Here is a 14,033-nt window from a genome sequence, read left to right on the forward strand (position 1 = left end):
ATAGGTTAGTGAATTATTTTTGGACATGGACTGTGTACTTGTCAGAGCTTGTTTAAATTAATTGAAGCTGTCTGGCTTGCACCGGAATGCAAATTTATGGAATGATTTTCAACAGCAGAGTTGCTGAGCCTTTAATATGGTTAATTCTCCAGTGAGTTGTTGTATTATTCTACATCATTCTCCATTATAATTGTCTCTAATATTCTACAAAGGATACATTTCCTTACCCAGGCATTCTGTCCTAAGTGCAGTAAGCCCAAATTGTATCTACCTAGATGGTTTTAAAAGAGGATTGGACAAATTGATAGAGGATAAGACTATTAATGACTACTAGCTATGATGGTATGTTCTACACCAGCTGTCAGAGGCACTGTGCCTCTGAATATCAGCTTCTAGGAATTGCAAGAGTACAGGCAGCAACTGATTTATGCTTGTCCAGTATGTTTGCGACTGCGTATGCACTCATCGGCCCAAACCTAGAAGTGACCTAAAAGTGTCACAAAAGGGGCAGCACAGAGCAGCCTTACACGGGCTTCACCCATGCGTGTGGGGGTCTGGAATGTGGCTCCCATGCAAATCTGTCGCAGCCTGTACAGTACTATTGTGTTCAGGTCCTGCCTGAAGCCTTTGCATGATATTGGACTAGGTGAAGCCTTTGGCCTGATCCAGTAAGTTCTACTCATGTTCATTCTGCCCTTCCTCCTCAAACCTGGTTCCATTCCAATACCCTCCATGCTCTTCCAAGCAGCATTGGATAGCATCATAAGCTGCGGGTGCATTTGAATCCTGATTTTGTTCATCATTGGTTTCATAAAAACATAAGAACATTTGCTTGATCATACTGGAGTTCCATCCGTTCCAGCTGTATGGGCTGTAGGTCCAGTAGTGGCTGACAACATCCCCCTTGGAAGCACATAACCAGGGCTTGATAGACATGGTAATCCTCTGTTGTTTCTTCCCAGTCTCTGGTTACCCAATAGTGACACTAAGTATGGAGCCCAGACATAGCTATCATGACTAACAGCTATTGATAGTCCTCTGCTGTATGATCTGGAGCATGCTCATTTAAGTGCCGGAGGTTTGATGAGTGTGATTCAACCACCAACATAATACCTTACTTTAAAAAAAAATCTCGGGGGAATAGCACCACTGGTAATTATCCTCGCCTCTCTTGGAACAGTTTTATTTCCACTGCTGAAAGTGGAAAATAATGATCCCAGGGCTGTCCACGTAAGCAGCAGGGAAAAGATAACACCTGCCCTTTCCCCCTTTCTCCCAGTGGCACATTGATATATCACCTTTTTATAAGTACGTTTCACAGCAAGGCCCTGATGGGTAATTTGTGTGTGTGATCAGACAAATCAGAAAGGCAATGTAGACTGGGGTGTGTTCTTTGACCGTAAAGATTCTAGGTGACAGGAAAATAACACTTCCTTAGAATACACATAAAATTATCCCTGAACAAACAATAGCCCTTTACAGTGCCCAGGAATCCTGAACTTGCCCATGGCATGCATTCTTGGCAGCTGCCATTGATGCCAGCTGGGCTTTGGCATAGCTCCTTTCTGGAAATAGCAAAGAGGGACTCGGCGTTTATTTAGAATGTATTTCTCTCACCATTAGGTAACCATAATTGCTATCTATCTCTTCGAGGGAGGTAAGGCAAGGAGACTGAAATGTACAGCCGATGGGAGTTTTTAGACAGACTGAAGTCCTAGCACCTGAGTATTAAGGGCTAAAGGGATCTTGGAAGACAAGTGGTGGTGGATGAGGATGAGTGAAATGCAGAAGAAAAAGGGATGGTGTTGGGGGTGGTTTTAAAAAGGAGCTTAAAGGAGAGGAGGTCCAGGCTATTGTGGAGAGTGGAAGAATAACTATCAAGTGGGTCGTTGGGGGCCAAATGACATTAGATGATGGAAAAGTGAATTGATGCGCATATTAGTTGGAAGGACGTCTAAGGAAGAAAGATGGTGCTGTTTGGATATGAGGAAACTGGAATGTGATTCAGCCAATGTGGGCCTTCAGGGAAAGAGAAGGAAGGGAGAGAAACAAAAAAGAACATTCAGTTTTGTTCAAGGTCAAAGCAGTTTTCCTCTTTTGTCCCGAACTTACCAATCCTTAGTGTTGGTTGGTAAAGCCTGAAAAGGAGAGAAAGGAAAATTCCCTGACAAAATTCATATATGGGATCCCCTAGTCCTTCCGGCTTGCTTGCAAGAGGAAAAGAAACTGGCCAGCTGGCTAACTTCCCATTCAACAGCAGCCTGACAGGTGACATCTATCCTGATTCAACATTTCTACTAAGACAGAGTTTATTGCGCTCCCTGTCCTTGGTTACTTACAGGAAGATTGGAAGCTGCCTTATACCAAGTCAGACTATCTGACACAGTATTGTTGACACTGACTGCCAGAATTTCAGGCAGGATGTATTTCCCAGCTCTGCCTGGAGAGTCCAGGGATTGACAAACAACCAGATTGAAAATGAAAGTTCTAAAGCTTTATTTCCTAAACATGTTTCCATAGCAAGGTGTTCTCACCCTCATGGAGATTGACTCTGGGGAAAAGGGGAGATAGGAGTGAAGATATTGCCCTACCTTGTAAGGTCTAGTCGTGGACGACGCTGGGGTTGCGGCGCTCATCTCGCTTTATTGGCCAAGGGAGCTGGCATACAGCTTCCAGGTCATGTGGCCAGCATGACTAAGCCACTTCTGGTGAACCAGAGCAGCACACGGAAACGCCATTTACCTTCTCGCCGGAGCGGTACCTATTTATCTACTTGCACTTTGACGTGCTTTCGAACTGCTAGGTTGGCAGGAGCAGGGACCAAGCAACGGGAGCTCACCCCATCATGGGGATTTGAACTGCCGACCTTCTGATCGGCAAGTCCTAGGCTCTGTGGTTTAACCCACAGCGCCACCCGCGTCCCTGCTCTACCTTGTACACTAGTCCTAAATTCATACACACAAAAGATGGGGTATACTCACACCCATCCACCTGTCAACGGCCTGGGCTAAGAATCCTGTAACAAACAAAAAGAGGGAAAAGGTGAGTGATGCAGACATATGTTGCCTCTTCGGATTATGCTGTGATAGTCTTCTCCAAATTGGTGCCTTCAGATTGGCATTGAGACAGTCCTGCCTTTATATAAGCATGGAAAACGCAAGTCCATCCCACAGGATCTAAAATGCCATTGGGTTGAAAAAGTAGCATTACCTTTGTCAAAAATCCATTGCTATAATCATTATTGTCTCGATATTTGTTTTTTTGATGTGCATGGAAACTTCCATTTATGTAGGTTCAAAGTTAGCAGCTAAGCCCAAATCAGTCCTTGCTCATCTGCTTGGCCAAACCTGCTCATTTTGCTTCTTAGCCTTTGCTTAGGAAGAAAACCTTTCATTCCACTCTCACACACAAATGTTTCAGTATGGTTGTCATGCAGTTGCTAAGGCTTGAACTATTTCTTATCTTCAGGGTCAGCATACACTTCTCTGCACAGCTCATAACTTAAGTTTTTAATCCAACTGGGTTTAAAATACAGCTTACTTAACAATTAAAAATAGGAGGATAGAATACATGCTTTTAAAAGTATTCTATCTGAATATAACATAAGCATAAATGTCTCTGATAAACATTTAAAAAGGTAAAGGGACTCCTGGCAGTTAAGTCCAGTCGCGAACGACTCTGGGGTTGCAGCGCTCATCTTGCTTTTACAGGCCGAAGGAATGATAAACATTTACTTCATTTTAATTGTGGCAAGCGCAGCACCACAAGGATCCTTGAGGCAACAGGGTCATTGCTTGTGGCGTGATCTTCACTCCCAGCCATTTTGTTTTGTTTTTAGTAAAGCTTTTACTTTTCTTCTCTTCTGACAACCACACTGATATGTGCCCTCAGAGCTGTTCCTCCTTGCACTGTGTTGGCATAAGCATGTATTGCTTGCTGTGAAGGCACACTCTTGAAACTGACAGCTCATCCAGGACCTTACAAAGTGTTGTAGTGGGTCTGAAGCTTTGGGATCAACCTTCACTTTAAGACTGCTCCAAGGACATCCACACACCTCCAAATGGGGCAGCTTTGGTTTGGTATTTGTGCTTCTTCCAAAGTGGATGCACACCAGTTTTTCACGGGCATTGTGAAGATAGGTTTTTACTAACACAGAAAATGAGGAGGCAAGAGAGTTTCTGAAGTTTGATCTGCTGCTACTGTATTATTCTTATTTTTATATTTGTCAGAGCAGCAGGCAGAGGTGCAATGAAGTCCCCAAACTGTGCAAAAGCAGAGAATCTGTTGATGAGGCTGCAAAGAAGCATTTAGGCAACCTGTTAAGCTTGTGTTCTCTAGGACAAAGCTCTTAGCCACTTTCAAAAGGACCTTTATGACCCTGCCTTTTAATTTTTCATAGCTCCACATCGGTTTCTGTTGTTACAGTGATTGTGGAAAACTTTCCCCTACTCTTTAAAGTAACCCTGTCATATCCCGGGGTGCTAGCATAATAAGGTAACTGAACTTAAACATTCACAACTGAGGTGGAAAAGTCATGTGCTGATGATGGCAGTGCCGGCAGCAGCTTTACATAAAAACATCAGAACTCAGTAACACGCCAGTGTTTTAAAAGGCACTGACAAAGTTTAGGTACCTGCCTAAAATATGGCCTCTGCTGTTTGCGGATTATGTTTGTTTACCTGGAAATATGCACAGTTCTCTTCATAGACTGATGATGTGCACATTATCCAGGAGCTGTGGTGAATATGCACAATAACTAGTTGTTATGTACTGCTCATCTTAAATTACCTCCAATGTATATATAAAATGTCCTTGGTAAATCATGGCCTTTAATTAGTCTTCTGTGTGCACTGTTTGATTAATTTAAAATCTTTTAAATGATTTCCTTGGGCTTCATATCCTTCCCCAGGGTCACTAGAATTGAAAACCCCAGATGGGAGCGGGACTATATTTCGACTCTTAGTGCACATAGTTGTCTATGCAGACACACAGGAACAAAATGCCAATGTACCCCTTCCCTTCCACCTGATAGCTGCCTCCTCAGGTGGCAATTGTTGCTAAATGCATTGTAATAAGCGCAAATCAAGTGCATTGTGAGAGAAAACATTCTATTAAATGACTTCATTTAAAAAGGAAACTGGATTGCTAATACTCTGCTTCAGAAGGCACTGGGGGGAAATATTACTGGATAAACCTCAACATATAGCAAGGTGGACACGAGTCATTTGCCATTTATTGTGGGGGGAGGGAATGTGGTGTTGGTTCAGAATGTTGTGATAACATGAAAATGTGCCTATCTCGTCTGCATTTTGTACATTTCAGTGCTCAATATGCACATTTTGTGGTCAATACTGTGTATATCTCAAGAGTGTTTCTCTGGTCAATATGCATAGCCTTCATGAAACACTGGAGATTGTTCACACTTCAGCATACTCTTTCTCTTAACTTATGCAAGAAGGATAGTTCCTAACTTGAGAGAATGTGCAGAATGCAGCAATTTATGAAGGAGTTTTGTATACTGATGGTTCAGTAAACTTTGTAAGTGATGGTGGGCAGTGTTCATAAATACCTGGTAACTGTAGATTCATCTGAAGGAGTGTGTGTGTGTGTGTGTGTGTGTTATTAGATAGATAGATAGATAGATAGATAGATAGATAGATATAACAATAGATCTAGCTATTAGGGAACTGTGCCTGGTAAATTGGAACAGTTGGCGTATGTGTGCCCTTCCTGGCATCCTCAGTCATATGCAGTTCAACTTTTGTCTTTACCTTCTCCAGCCAGTGCTGCCAGCTGATACTCCCCCTGTGTGCCAACGTACTAGGGATCAGTTCTCATCTGAGCTTGGTTGCTATGGTTACATGCAATCTGCTGTGTTCTGGGTCTCCAGGAGCTAGAAATGATTTGGGGGGTGGGGTGGGGGGGTGGACTTCGTAGCCTTTAGGTAAGCACCACCGTTCCCTTATATGGAGCTTACTTCCCCTTACGCCGTTTGAAACATTGATTGGGCAAAAAACCCCACTCCTCTTGTGCAGCGGTTTACGGGCTGCTTTAGTTGGCGAAACAGATCCAGGACTTGGACTACCATCATAGCCTCTGCCTTTTTGTTCACTTGTGCTGATTTGAAGGCAGAACCGGCCACACTTTTAAAGCCTCTTCCACCAGTTATTTTGGGAACAAAGGTTCACATACGAGCCTTCGCTGCCAAGGCTGGGACAGTGGGGTTTTGCTGCTGAGCTGTGTGACCTTGTGTCTCAGTTAACAAATCTGAAAATTGAGAATGAGCATGTAAGTGAGCCATTCATGCCTCTTCCCACCCCACACAACCCCACCCCCTAAAACTTGAATTGAGACACAAGTTCTAAATCTGCAAACCTATGCACAAATTACCTGGGAGTTAATTATAATGGTTAGGTTTTTAAAAAAATAATAATAGCATTTAACATATATTGCCCTGGTAATCCTAGTTGTAGGTGTGGAGCTGGCAGAGAGAAGCTTGCCTTAAGGAGAGGCAAGATCTGAATGGGGGATTTCTTGATTTCCAGTACCATATCATAGCTACCAAGTGCTTCTGTGTATAAATGCACAGGGCTGCCCAGTAAATCCCACTTGTAATTGAAGCTAGTGTCTGCAGACCATCCTGTGAAAAAGCAGCATCTTTTTTTACATGCTTGTCTTTCCTAAGATGTTTTGCAATCCATTTAGCCCCCACCCAAATTTTCTTTTCGAAGCAGCGGCTACCTGGCAGGCTCGTCTCCTTCGGGGCAGTCTTTTATTTGTGCCGTCTTAATTTTATTGCACCCAGCTTAATGCACTTTGACATGATATGGCTGGAATACAAGTGTTGCCTGTCTGCAGTCAGAAATGAATTGCTTTTTTCCTTGGCCTTTTGCCATCTGTTCCGCTCTTTGAAACTGATACCCTTGAGCCGCACTGGAGAATGCACCCCCCCCCCTGTGTGTGTGTCTGTGTGTATTGGGAAAGGATGGCGATATGTGCTGAGCAGCAGGGTAGTGAGTAGGGGTGGGGTTTCCACCCTTTTATATTTTGCAGCCAGTGACGTAGGCAGTGCCTGGAACAATCACGCTGCCTCAAAACAGTGTAGTTGAAGATGCTCTGTGTGTGTATGTGTGTGGTGGCTGGTAGTGGGGGACCAGCTTGGTGCATTTTTAAGCAAACACTGATTGCTGCAGCTTAGGCTCCACAGAGAGTCCTCTCCTTCTAAACTACCTTGAAGAGAATTTGTGAAGTGTGGTTTATTTCTCCTCTTCTGCCCCCCGCTTCAGATATATCTATATAATATATATATATATAGGAGAGAGAGAGAATATTTATTTGCTTTGTGGAAATGATTGGAGTTAATAGTGTCCAGAGCACCAGCAAGGTCCGAGTGAGAGCTACAGGTTCGGTGAAATACCCGCGGGAGGACCCAGTCTGGCGGCAAACTCACCGCTCAAAGTCCATGAAAATTTCCAACTCCACGGAGTTTTCTGCTAAAGAAGCCAAGGTAAATGGATGCAACATTGCATATAAATCTCCACAACATTTCTGGCAGTCCTGAAAAGGGGACGCTGCCCTTGAGTCTTTGGCTGATAGTGCCTTTTATTTCTTACAAAATACCGTGGGGAAGGAATGAGCCGGCAGGTGGGGGTGGAGGGACAAATCCCAGATTGAAGGTAGGTGCTGGATGGATTTGATAGACTTTCAGAGAATGTCTCTTCATGGAGCTGAGTCAATGCTGCCAACTTGGTAGCCGATCCAATCCAGCCGGTGTTTTTCTCTTTGGCCATTTACCTGTGCTACATGGGGTGGTGGTGGAGCTGAAGGGGAAAGATCTACCTTGCAATTTCTAGGCAGAAATGCTCTGCATGCTGATTGCATTTCCCTTCTCCCTTCGTGCGTGTCTGTGTGGGTGGCTTGCATGATTCAGGTGATGTTTTTTAAAATGCATGGCTAAATATTGCAATGAAATATTCATTATTACATTTCTCTCTGTGTTTGTGTGCATGGCATTTTTTTTAAATAAAATTGTCATCTGTGTACTTGGTTTGTCACCGCAGACAGTACTGTATCCAGCTGGCTCCAGCCACCTGCTTTAGGAGCTGTTTGGAGTGCCTTTAGCTGTCGTACTGCGTTCTGTTCTGCTGATGTTGTTGTTGTTGTTTTAAAAGCAACATTGTGTAGCCTTGTCTGGGCATCTGCATGTGGGCATGATTGAGCACAAATTTAACCATTGCCCTCTCTGTCTCTTTCCTCCTGTTGCAACACATAATGGCAATGCTTTTCCACTAGCATGCAAGTCAGGAAGTACGGTAGCCTTTTATAAAGGAGCATGGTAAAAAAATAAAATTTTGAAAAGCGTCCCCAGTAAATCTGCAGTATTGGAAGTCAGATGTAAATGCTGCTACTGTTATACCTGTATATGCTTGGTGTTTATGCACATGTTTCATTTCCCTGTTCTTCTTCCCTCTTGCATCATGTTGCCTTCAGGGTGCTAGGTTCGAAATATCCATCTGCATGAGAACCTCACCAGTATGGGTGGGGAGTGTGGGCGGGCATGCCAAAATCATGTGGACTTAGCAAGGATCTTTAAACTTGCTACCATCCTGTTGTGATTCTTCAAGGCAGACATTTAAGCTTTCTTGCCCCTTTGCAGGGAAGGGGCAGGACTGGAATCTTCAAGGTTGCACATACTTTTATAGAGGTTCGGTTTCATTCAGGTCCTCCCCACCCCCCCAAAGGAATGCCATTGTGGGGGAAAACAATAGAACCTCTCAGTTGGTGTTCGCTTCCTGCGGCGAGATCTAGCTGGTTTGCAGCAAATGAACGATATAATGAAACCCTGCATTTTTACTGATAACCGTTGCCGAACGCATGAAGAGGTGTATACATAAATATAACATTGCTGAGCTGGTGTGCTACTAAGCATGCTATGATCATGATTAGTCACGAGGGGCATCCCCAGGGGAAGGGCCACAGCTCAGTGACCGTGCACATGCTTTTCATGCAAAAGGTCTCCAGTTAGATCCTTAGCTGGAGAAGGCACCTGTCTGAATGAAGGGCTTTGCTCGGGCAGCATAGACAACACTGAGCTAAGATCTGAGGCTATAAGGCAGCTTTCTCTGTTTCTTTCCCCCAATATAGTATCATAAAAAAGTGCCCTACCCCCTTTTCCTGTGAGCCTCTGGTAGCCTGAAATTACTAATTTTCAGTTCTCTACTGGCTGTAATCTAAAGCCAGTTCATACATGCTTATTCGTTTACCATATTACCACATGGTAAGCCATCAGAGTTTACTCAGCACAAGTCGGCTCAATCATGATACTTTTGAACTGAGGCAGTTTGTAGACTTGACCAATAGTCACCACGTGATGGTTCATAGTCACCAAGAGGGTTGGGTAACACGTTAAAGATGAACAGCTATATTGTGGGAGAACTTTTAGTAGTCTTGAGAAGTAGTCTTCAACCTTTTTGGACCTGGGACTTACCTTTAACCCAGACATGCATTTGGGGACCCACGTCTTTTCTCTCTCTCTCTCTTTTGCCATATATTTATAGGGCAGAAATGCTGCTATTGCAACCCGCATTGGATCCGGCAGTGATTTCATAGTGGGTCCCAGCCAGCCCACCACTTGAAGACCAATGCCCTAGAACAGGGGTCAGCAACCTTTTTCAGCCGTGGGCCAGTCCACCGTCCCTCAGACCATGTGGTGGGCTGGACTATATTGGGGGGGGGAGGGAATGAATGAATTCCCATGCCCCACAAATAACCCAGAGATGCATTTTAAATAAAAGGATACATTCTACTTGTGTAAAAACACACTGATTCCTGGACCGTCCATGGGCCGGATTGAGAAGGCAATTGGGCTGCATCCGGCCCCCGGGTCTGCCCTAGAACCTACTTTAGCCATAATGAGAAACAAGTGTTCAAGGAATGTAGATGTGCTTGTGTGAGCCAGGCCTTCAAAGAGTTTCTTTATGCATCTCAGTCCCCCAGCTGAATTTAGTGAAATCATTTGTGTGTGTGTGTATGTATTTATAGTAATCCCATTTGAGGGCTAGGTCTCATTTATGGAATTAATCTCTCTTTTGTTGTTGTTATTAACCCTATACAGAATATAATAAAAAATATCTGACATACAATAAAAAGGTAAAGCGCAAACATTGAATTAGGCACAGCACAAAGTAAAAAAAGCGATGGAGGGTCAGCCAGGAAAAGAGATAACAGAATGACCTTCAGCATATTCTTGTGAAAGTCATTTAACCACTGAGTGACTTAGTTTCTCTCCTGCCCCCACCCATGTGGTCCATTTATATCACTCTCCCTATTATTTCAGTGAGTAACTAGAATGTGGACAAACTGAATGGAGAGAGCGAGCAGGAGTAAATCCCTGAAGCTAATGGCGCAAGGAGATGCCTAATATATTCTGGGAAACCTTGTCTTAGGAGAGAGCCTCCACCAACTCTTCTCCAACCCTCCCAAAAGCTGTAGGTTAAGGGCTGTGAATGAGTGGACTCTTGTTGCAGGCAAATGTTCATAACAAGTAGGAGAGCCCCAGATCTCAGTCGCTGGAGCTGGGAATTATCCTAATGCACCCTTCTCCCATATAAATGAATAGCGGCTGCCCAGTTTAGTGGGTGATCTAAAAGTGGGAGTACTGTTGGGATGAGGGCAAAGCCTGTCCGCTCAAATACTCAGCAGTCCTGCAGAGGCATATCCTGACACATTGCAGTGTCCTTTGTGATGCTCCCTACGTACACAGACCAACCACCTATCCATTCTAATGAAGTGCATTTACTGGCTTATAGTGAGCGCTTAGCAAGCGGGGTAGAACTAGTTGAAGTTGTTGCTCCTCAGAAGGGTGGGAGGGAGGGCAGGACCAGCCCCAGCAAGCCCCAGGTGAAGCACAGTTCTTTGGGTTGCACCCTGAGGGAGCATATAGATGAGGGCAGGAAATGAAAGTCTGAATAGTACAGCAAGACTCTTTAAAGTGTTGGCCGTGGTGGGAGTTGGGCTCTGCTTTAGACAAAATATATTGGGATGGTGAGTGACATGTTACATCTCAGTAATCTAATGAAGTCACACTGAGATGGAAACAAGCTGCCCAGATGCTGTTTTCTGGAATACAGTGGAAAATGCCCCTCTTAGCCATAGCAGGAAGAAGAAGTGAGATTATGAAATCAGAAATGAGATTATCCAGTTTTGCTTCAAACTCTTCCCCTGCTACCCCAGCCCCCCAGAACTAAAGATTTAGCTGCTGCTTTCTTCTTCTTCTTCTTCTTCTTCTTCTTCTTCTTCTTCTTCTTCTTCTTTTTTAATTGCTTTCTTCAACACACAAAACAGAAGTTATTTATAGATATCTGTTAGCATTTCTATAGGGCTTTTAGTGCAAAATGCTATGCAAGGTTTAATTCATTCATCATTGCACGGAGCTGGTAAATTGAAATTGCACAATGAGATAGTTTAAGAAGCTGTAAAAAGCCCACAGTTCTGGTTGAGACCAAATACCTTAAGTTGTCAAATCTCTTGAGTGCTATATCACATTGGAACACACTGTGTATTGGGGCGTTGGTGGGGAGGGAGGGAGAACTATAAGTGGACAAATGGGATCACTTCCCCTAACAGCACCGCTCCTGTTTACAGAGCCAGCCACCCATTTCTTCCTCTGGGATACTTCAAGCTATTTGGTGCTCAAGCAAGCCAGGTTATCATCTCCTCCCACCCTGCTTTTCTGTTTTTCCTTTTCCAGTTGGCAGACAACATTCCACGGATCTTGGCAACCATGGGCATTTTGAGTCCCCATTGAGCTGTTTGGGACATGGGGGGCGGGGAGGTTGTCCCCATTGGGTTTGGTTTTTTTTAAGGGCCTGTTCTTGGTTTTTTAGTGATTTTGTAGACTGGGGTTCTACTATTCCCAGACATAGTGATGCCTCCTCCTTGTTTCTCAGTGGCTGGTTTGTCTTCGATCCTGTTGGCATGGGGACACTAAGTTCATTATTTGAGGGAGTAATGATGAAATGCAAATCCACAAGTGCACCCCCATGCTCTGCTGCCCTGCCTACAAGGCTGCTTCATGTTGTTCCTGAGATTCTGGCTTCCTAAAATTCTTTGGCACCTCTGGCATAATGATTGTGAGAATGCACAGAATGCATTTTCCTGAGTGAGGCAGTTGATTTTGCTTGTTAAGGATCTAAGGTCTAATACAATTTGAGGCTTTGCAAAGTGCGGATTCCCCCTAGGGGAGCAGCTTTTAAAATGCAATGGCAAAGTGTGCCTTTGAAGAGCCTATTTATTTATTTATTATGGCGGGAAGGGAAACATATCTTATGGAAAATAACAAAACCACCCAATGATGGATCTTTTCTTTTAGGTTTTACACCCTCTTATTCTGGCCAGGAGGATGAAATTGTGGCCAGGCAGGTAAAATTCTGGCCAGTTAGCAGTCTTGCCATGACAATCCAGGATAGATGTAAGGTTCTACTCCAGATTTCATCTTCAAAGCATACAATTTCATTAATATAGCCATTGCTATTTTTTATATGACTCGAACATGCCTATTACCGCACAGTGACTCAGGGGTGGAGCTAAGAACGGACGCCAGCTGTCCCAACTCCTACTCATCCCATTTCAAAATGCCAAAACATCACCACGCGCGCGCGCACACACACACACACACACAGATTTAGGCTTAGTTTAGCTAATCCAAAGCTAACATGGACAACAAATTGCCTAGTCAGTTGTGCGCGTCACTCTGTGTGTGTGTGTGTGTGTGTGTGTGTGTGTGTGTGTGTGAGAGAGAGAGAGAGAGAGAGAGAAGAGAAAGAGAGAGAGAGAAGTGTGTTGCACACTAAATCAATCTATTTTCTCCCACATGGAGCAGATTTAGTTCATGCCGAGTTATATGCTAGCTTGAGTTTCATTCTCAGCGTACAGCAGTCAATCACAAGTAGCAACGAAACAAAGCTGGCATTGTTTAAAAGTATTGCAGTTCAGGATTTTGAACTGCAAGAAGCTAATCCCTAGACTGGTACGTCATCAATCAAACATAAACATAAAAGCTTTGCAGGCTAAAGCCCAGCTCTTCTTCTTGCCAGTCAGTCATTGCTTCATAAAACTCACCAGCTGGTGTTGTTAAGTGTAATAATGCTCCTTTCTCCCCTCCCTTTTGCTGCAGCTCTTGGTGCAAGGTCTGCTGTGTTAGTCACTCAGATCTTTTTAACTAGCCTGTCCTCGTAACCCTCAGCCATTGTGGGATGAGATTTAACAATTCCAGTTTTCAGTCAGCAATGGTGATAGATGGACACTTCTTATTCCGTGGATCACTTTTTAAAGGGACTCATCAAAAACAAAGGCACTCCGGTTGGTGCAAAACTCCACAAGAAATATGATTTGACACAGGATCCTTTTACATTGCATGCCCAAGATACTTTGCACCTCACCACATTTTGGCAATAACAGTACATTAAACACCTAACAACTGGCTGCCCTTTCATGACACCCAAAATCAGCTGCCTGAAGCAGCCTCCTCACTCTGTCTTCTGATAGAGCCAGACGTGCTTTGACATTAAATGGGCAACGACAGGTAAAATCTCGGAAACCAGAAAGGCGGCTTGATAAGTTTTTGGGTGCTTCCAAACAGTTGTTTATTGTGGCATCTGGAGATCCTCATGCATGCATGCATGTTTTGCGCAGCATGTACATGAAGCCACTGTCATCAAATGCTAACCTGTATTCCCCCCCCCCATTTAATCTGGATTTACTCTTTCCAGGGAATAGTTAATAATTTCCTGTTGCTTACCCATTTGTGATATCTCAGTGACTAATAAGCAGTATTAAACCCCCATCTAGAAGCACTCTTACAGTGGTCACAAACCTGGAAATCTTATTTATCCCATGATTATAAACTTTGCACTGAATTCTGCAATAAATTGTGCACAGTATTAACAATTACGGAATTGGTGGTTTATTGCAATAAAATAAAATAAAAATAGATTTACAGTCTTATGAAGATTACTTGTTCAAATTTAGCATAA

General features: G+C 43.7%; 1 protein-coding gene across 6 annotated transcripts in view; it reads left to right on the plus strand.

The window, feature by feature from the left end:
- Positions 1–14,033, plus strand: part of PSD3 (pleckstrin and Sec7 domain containing 3) — a 138,904-nt gene that overhangs the window by 87,401 nt on the left and 37,470 nt on the right. Inside the window, exon 1 of one of the 6 annotated variants that reach the window (XM_082204647.1) lies at positions 7,109–7,507. The exons of the other annotated variants lie outside the window; for them this stretch is intronic. Within the exon in view, the coding sequence (XP_082060773.1) occupies positions 7,349–7,507 (159 nt within the window). The 5' untranslated portion in view covers positions 7,109–7,348. Of the gene's footprint in view, positions 1–7,108; positions 7,508–14,033 lie in introns of those variants that run through there. 6 annotated transcript variants of the gene reach the window in all.

This window comes from Podarcis vaucheri (assembly GCF_965113315.1).
Source record: "Podarcis vaucheri genome assembly, chromosome: 17".
Taxonomy (NCBI): Eukaryota; Metazoa; Chordata; class Lepidosauria; order Squamata; family Lacertidae; genus Podarcis; species Podarcis vaucheri.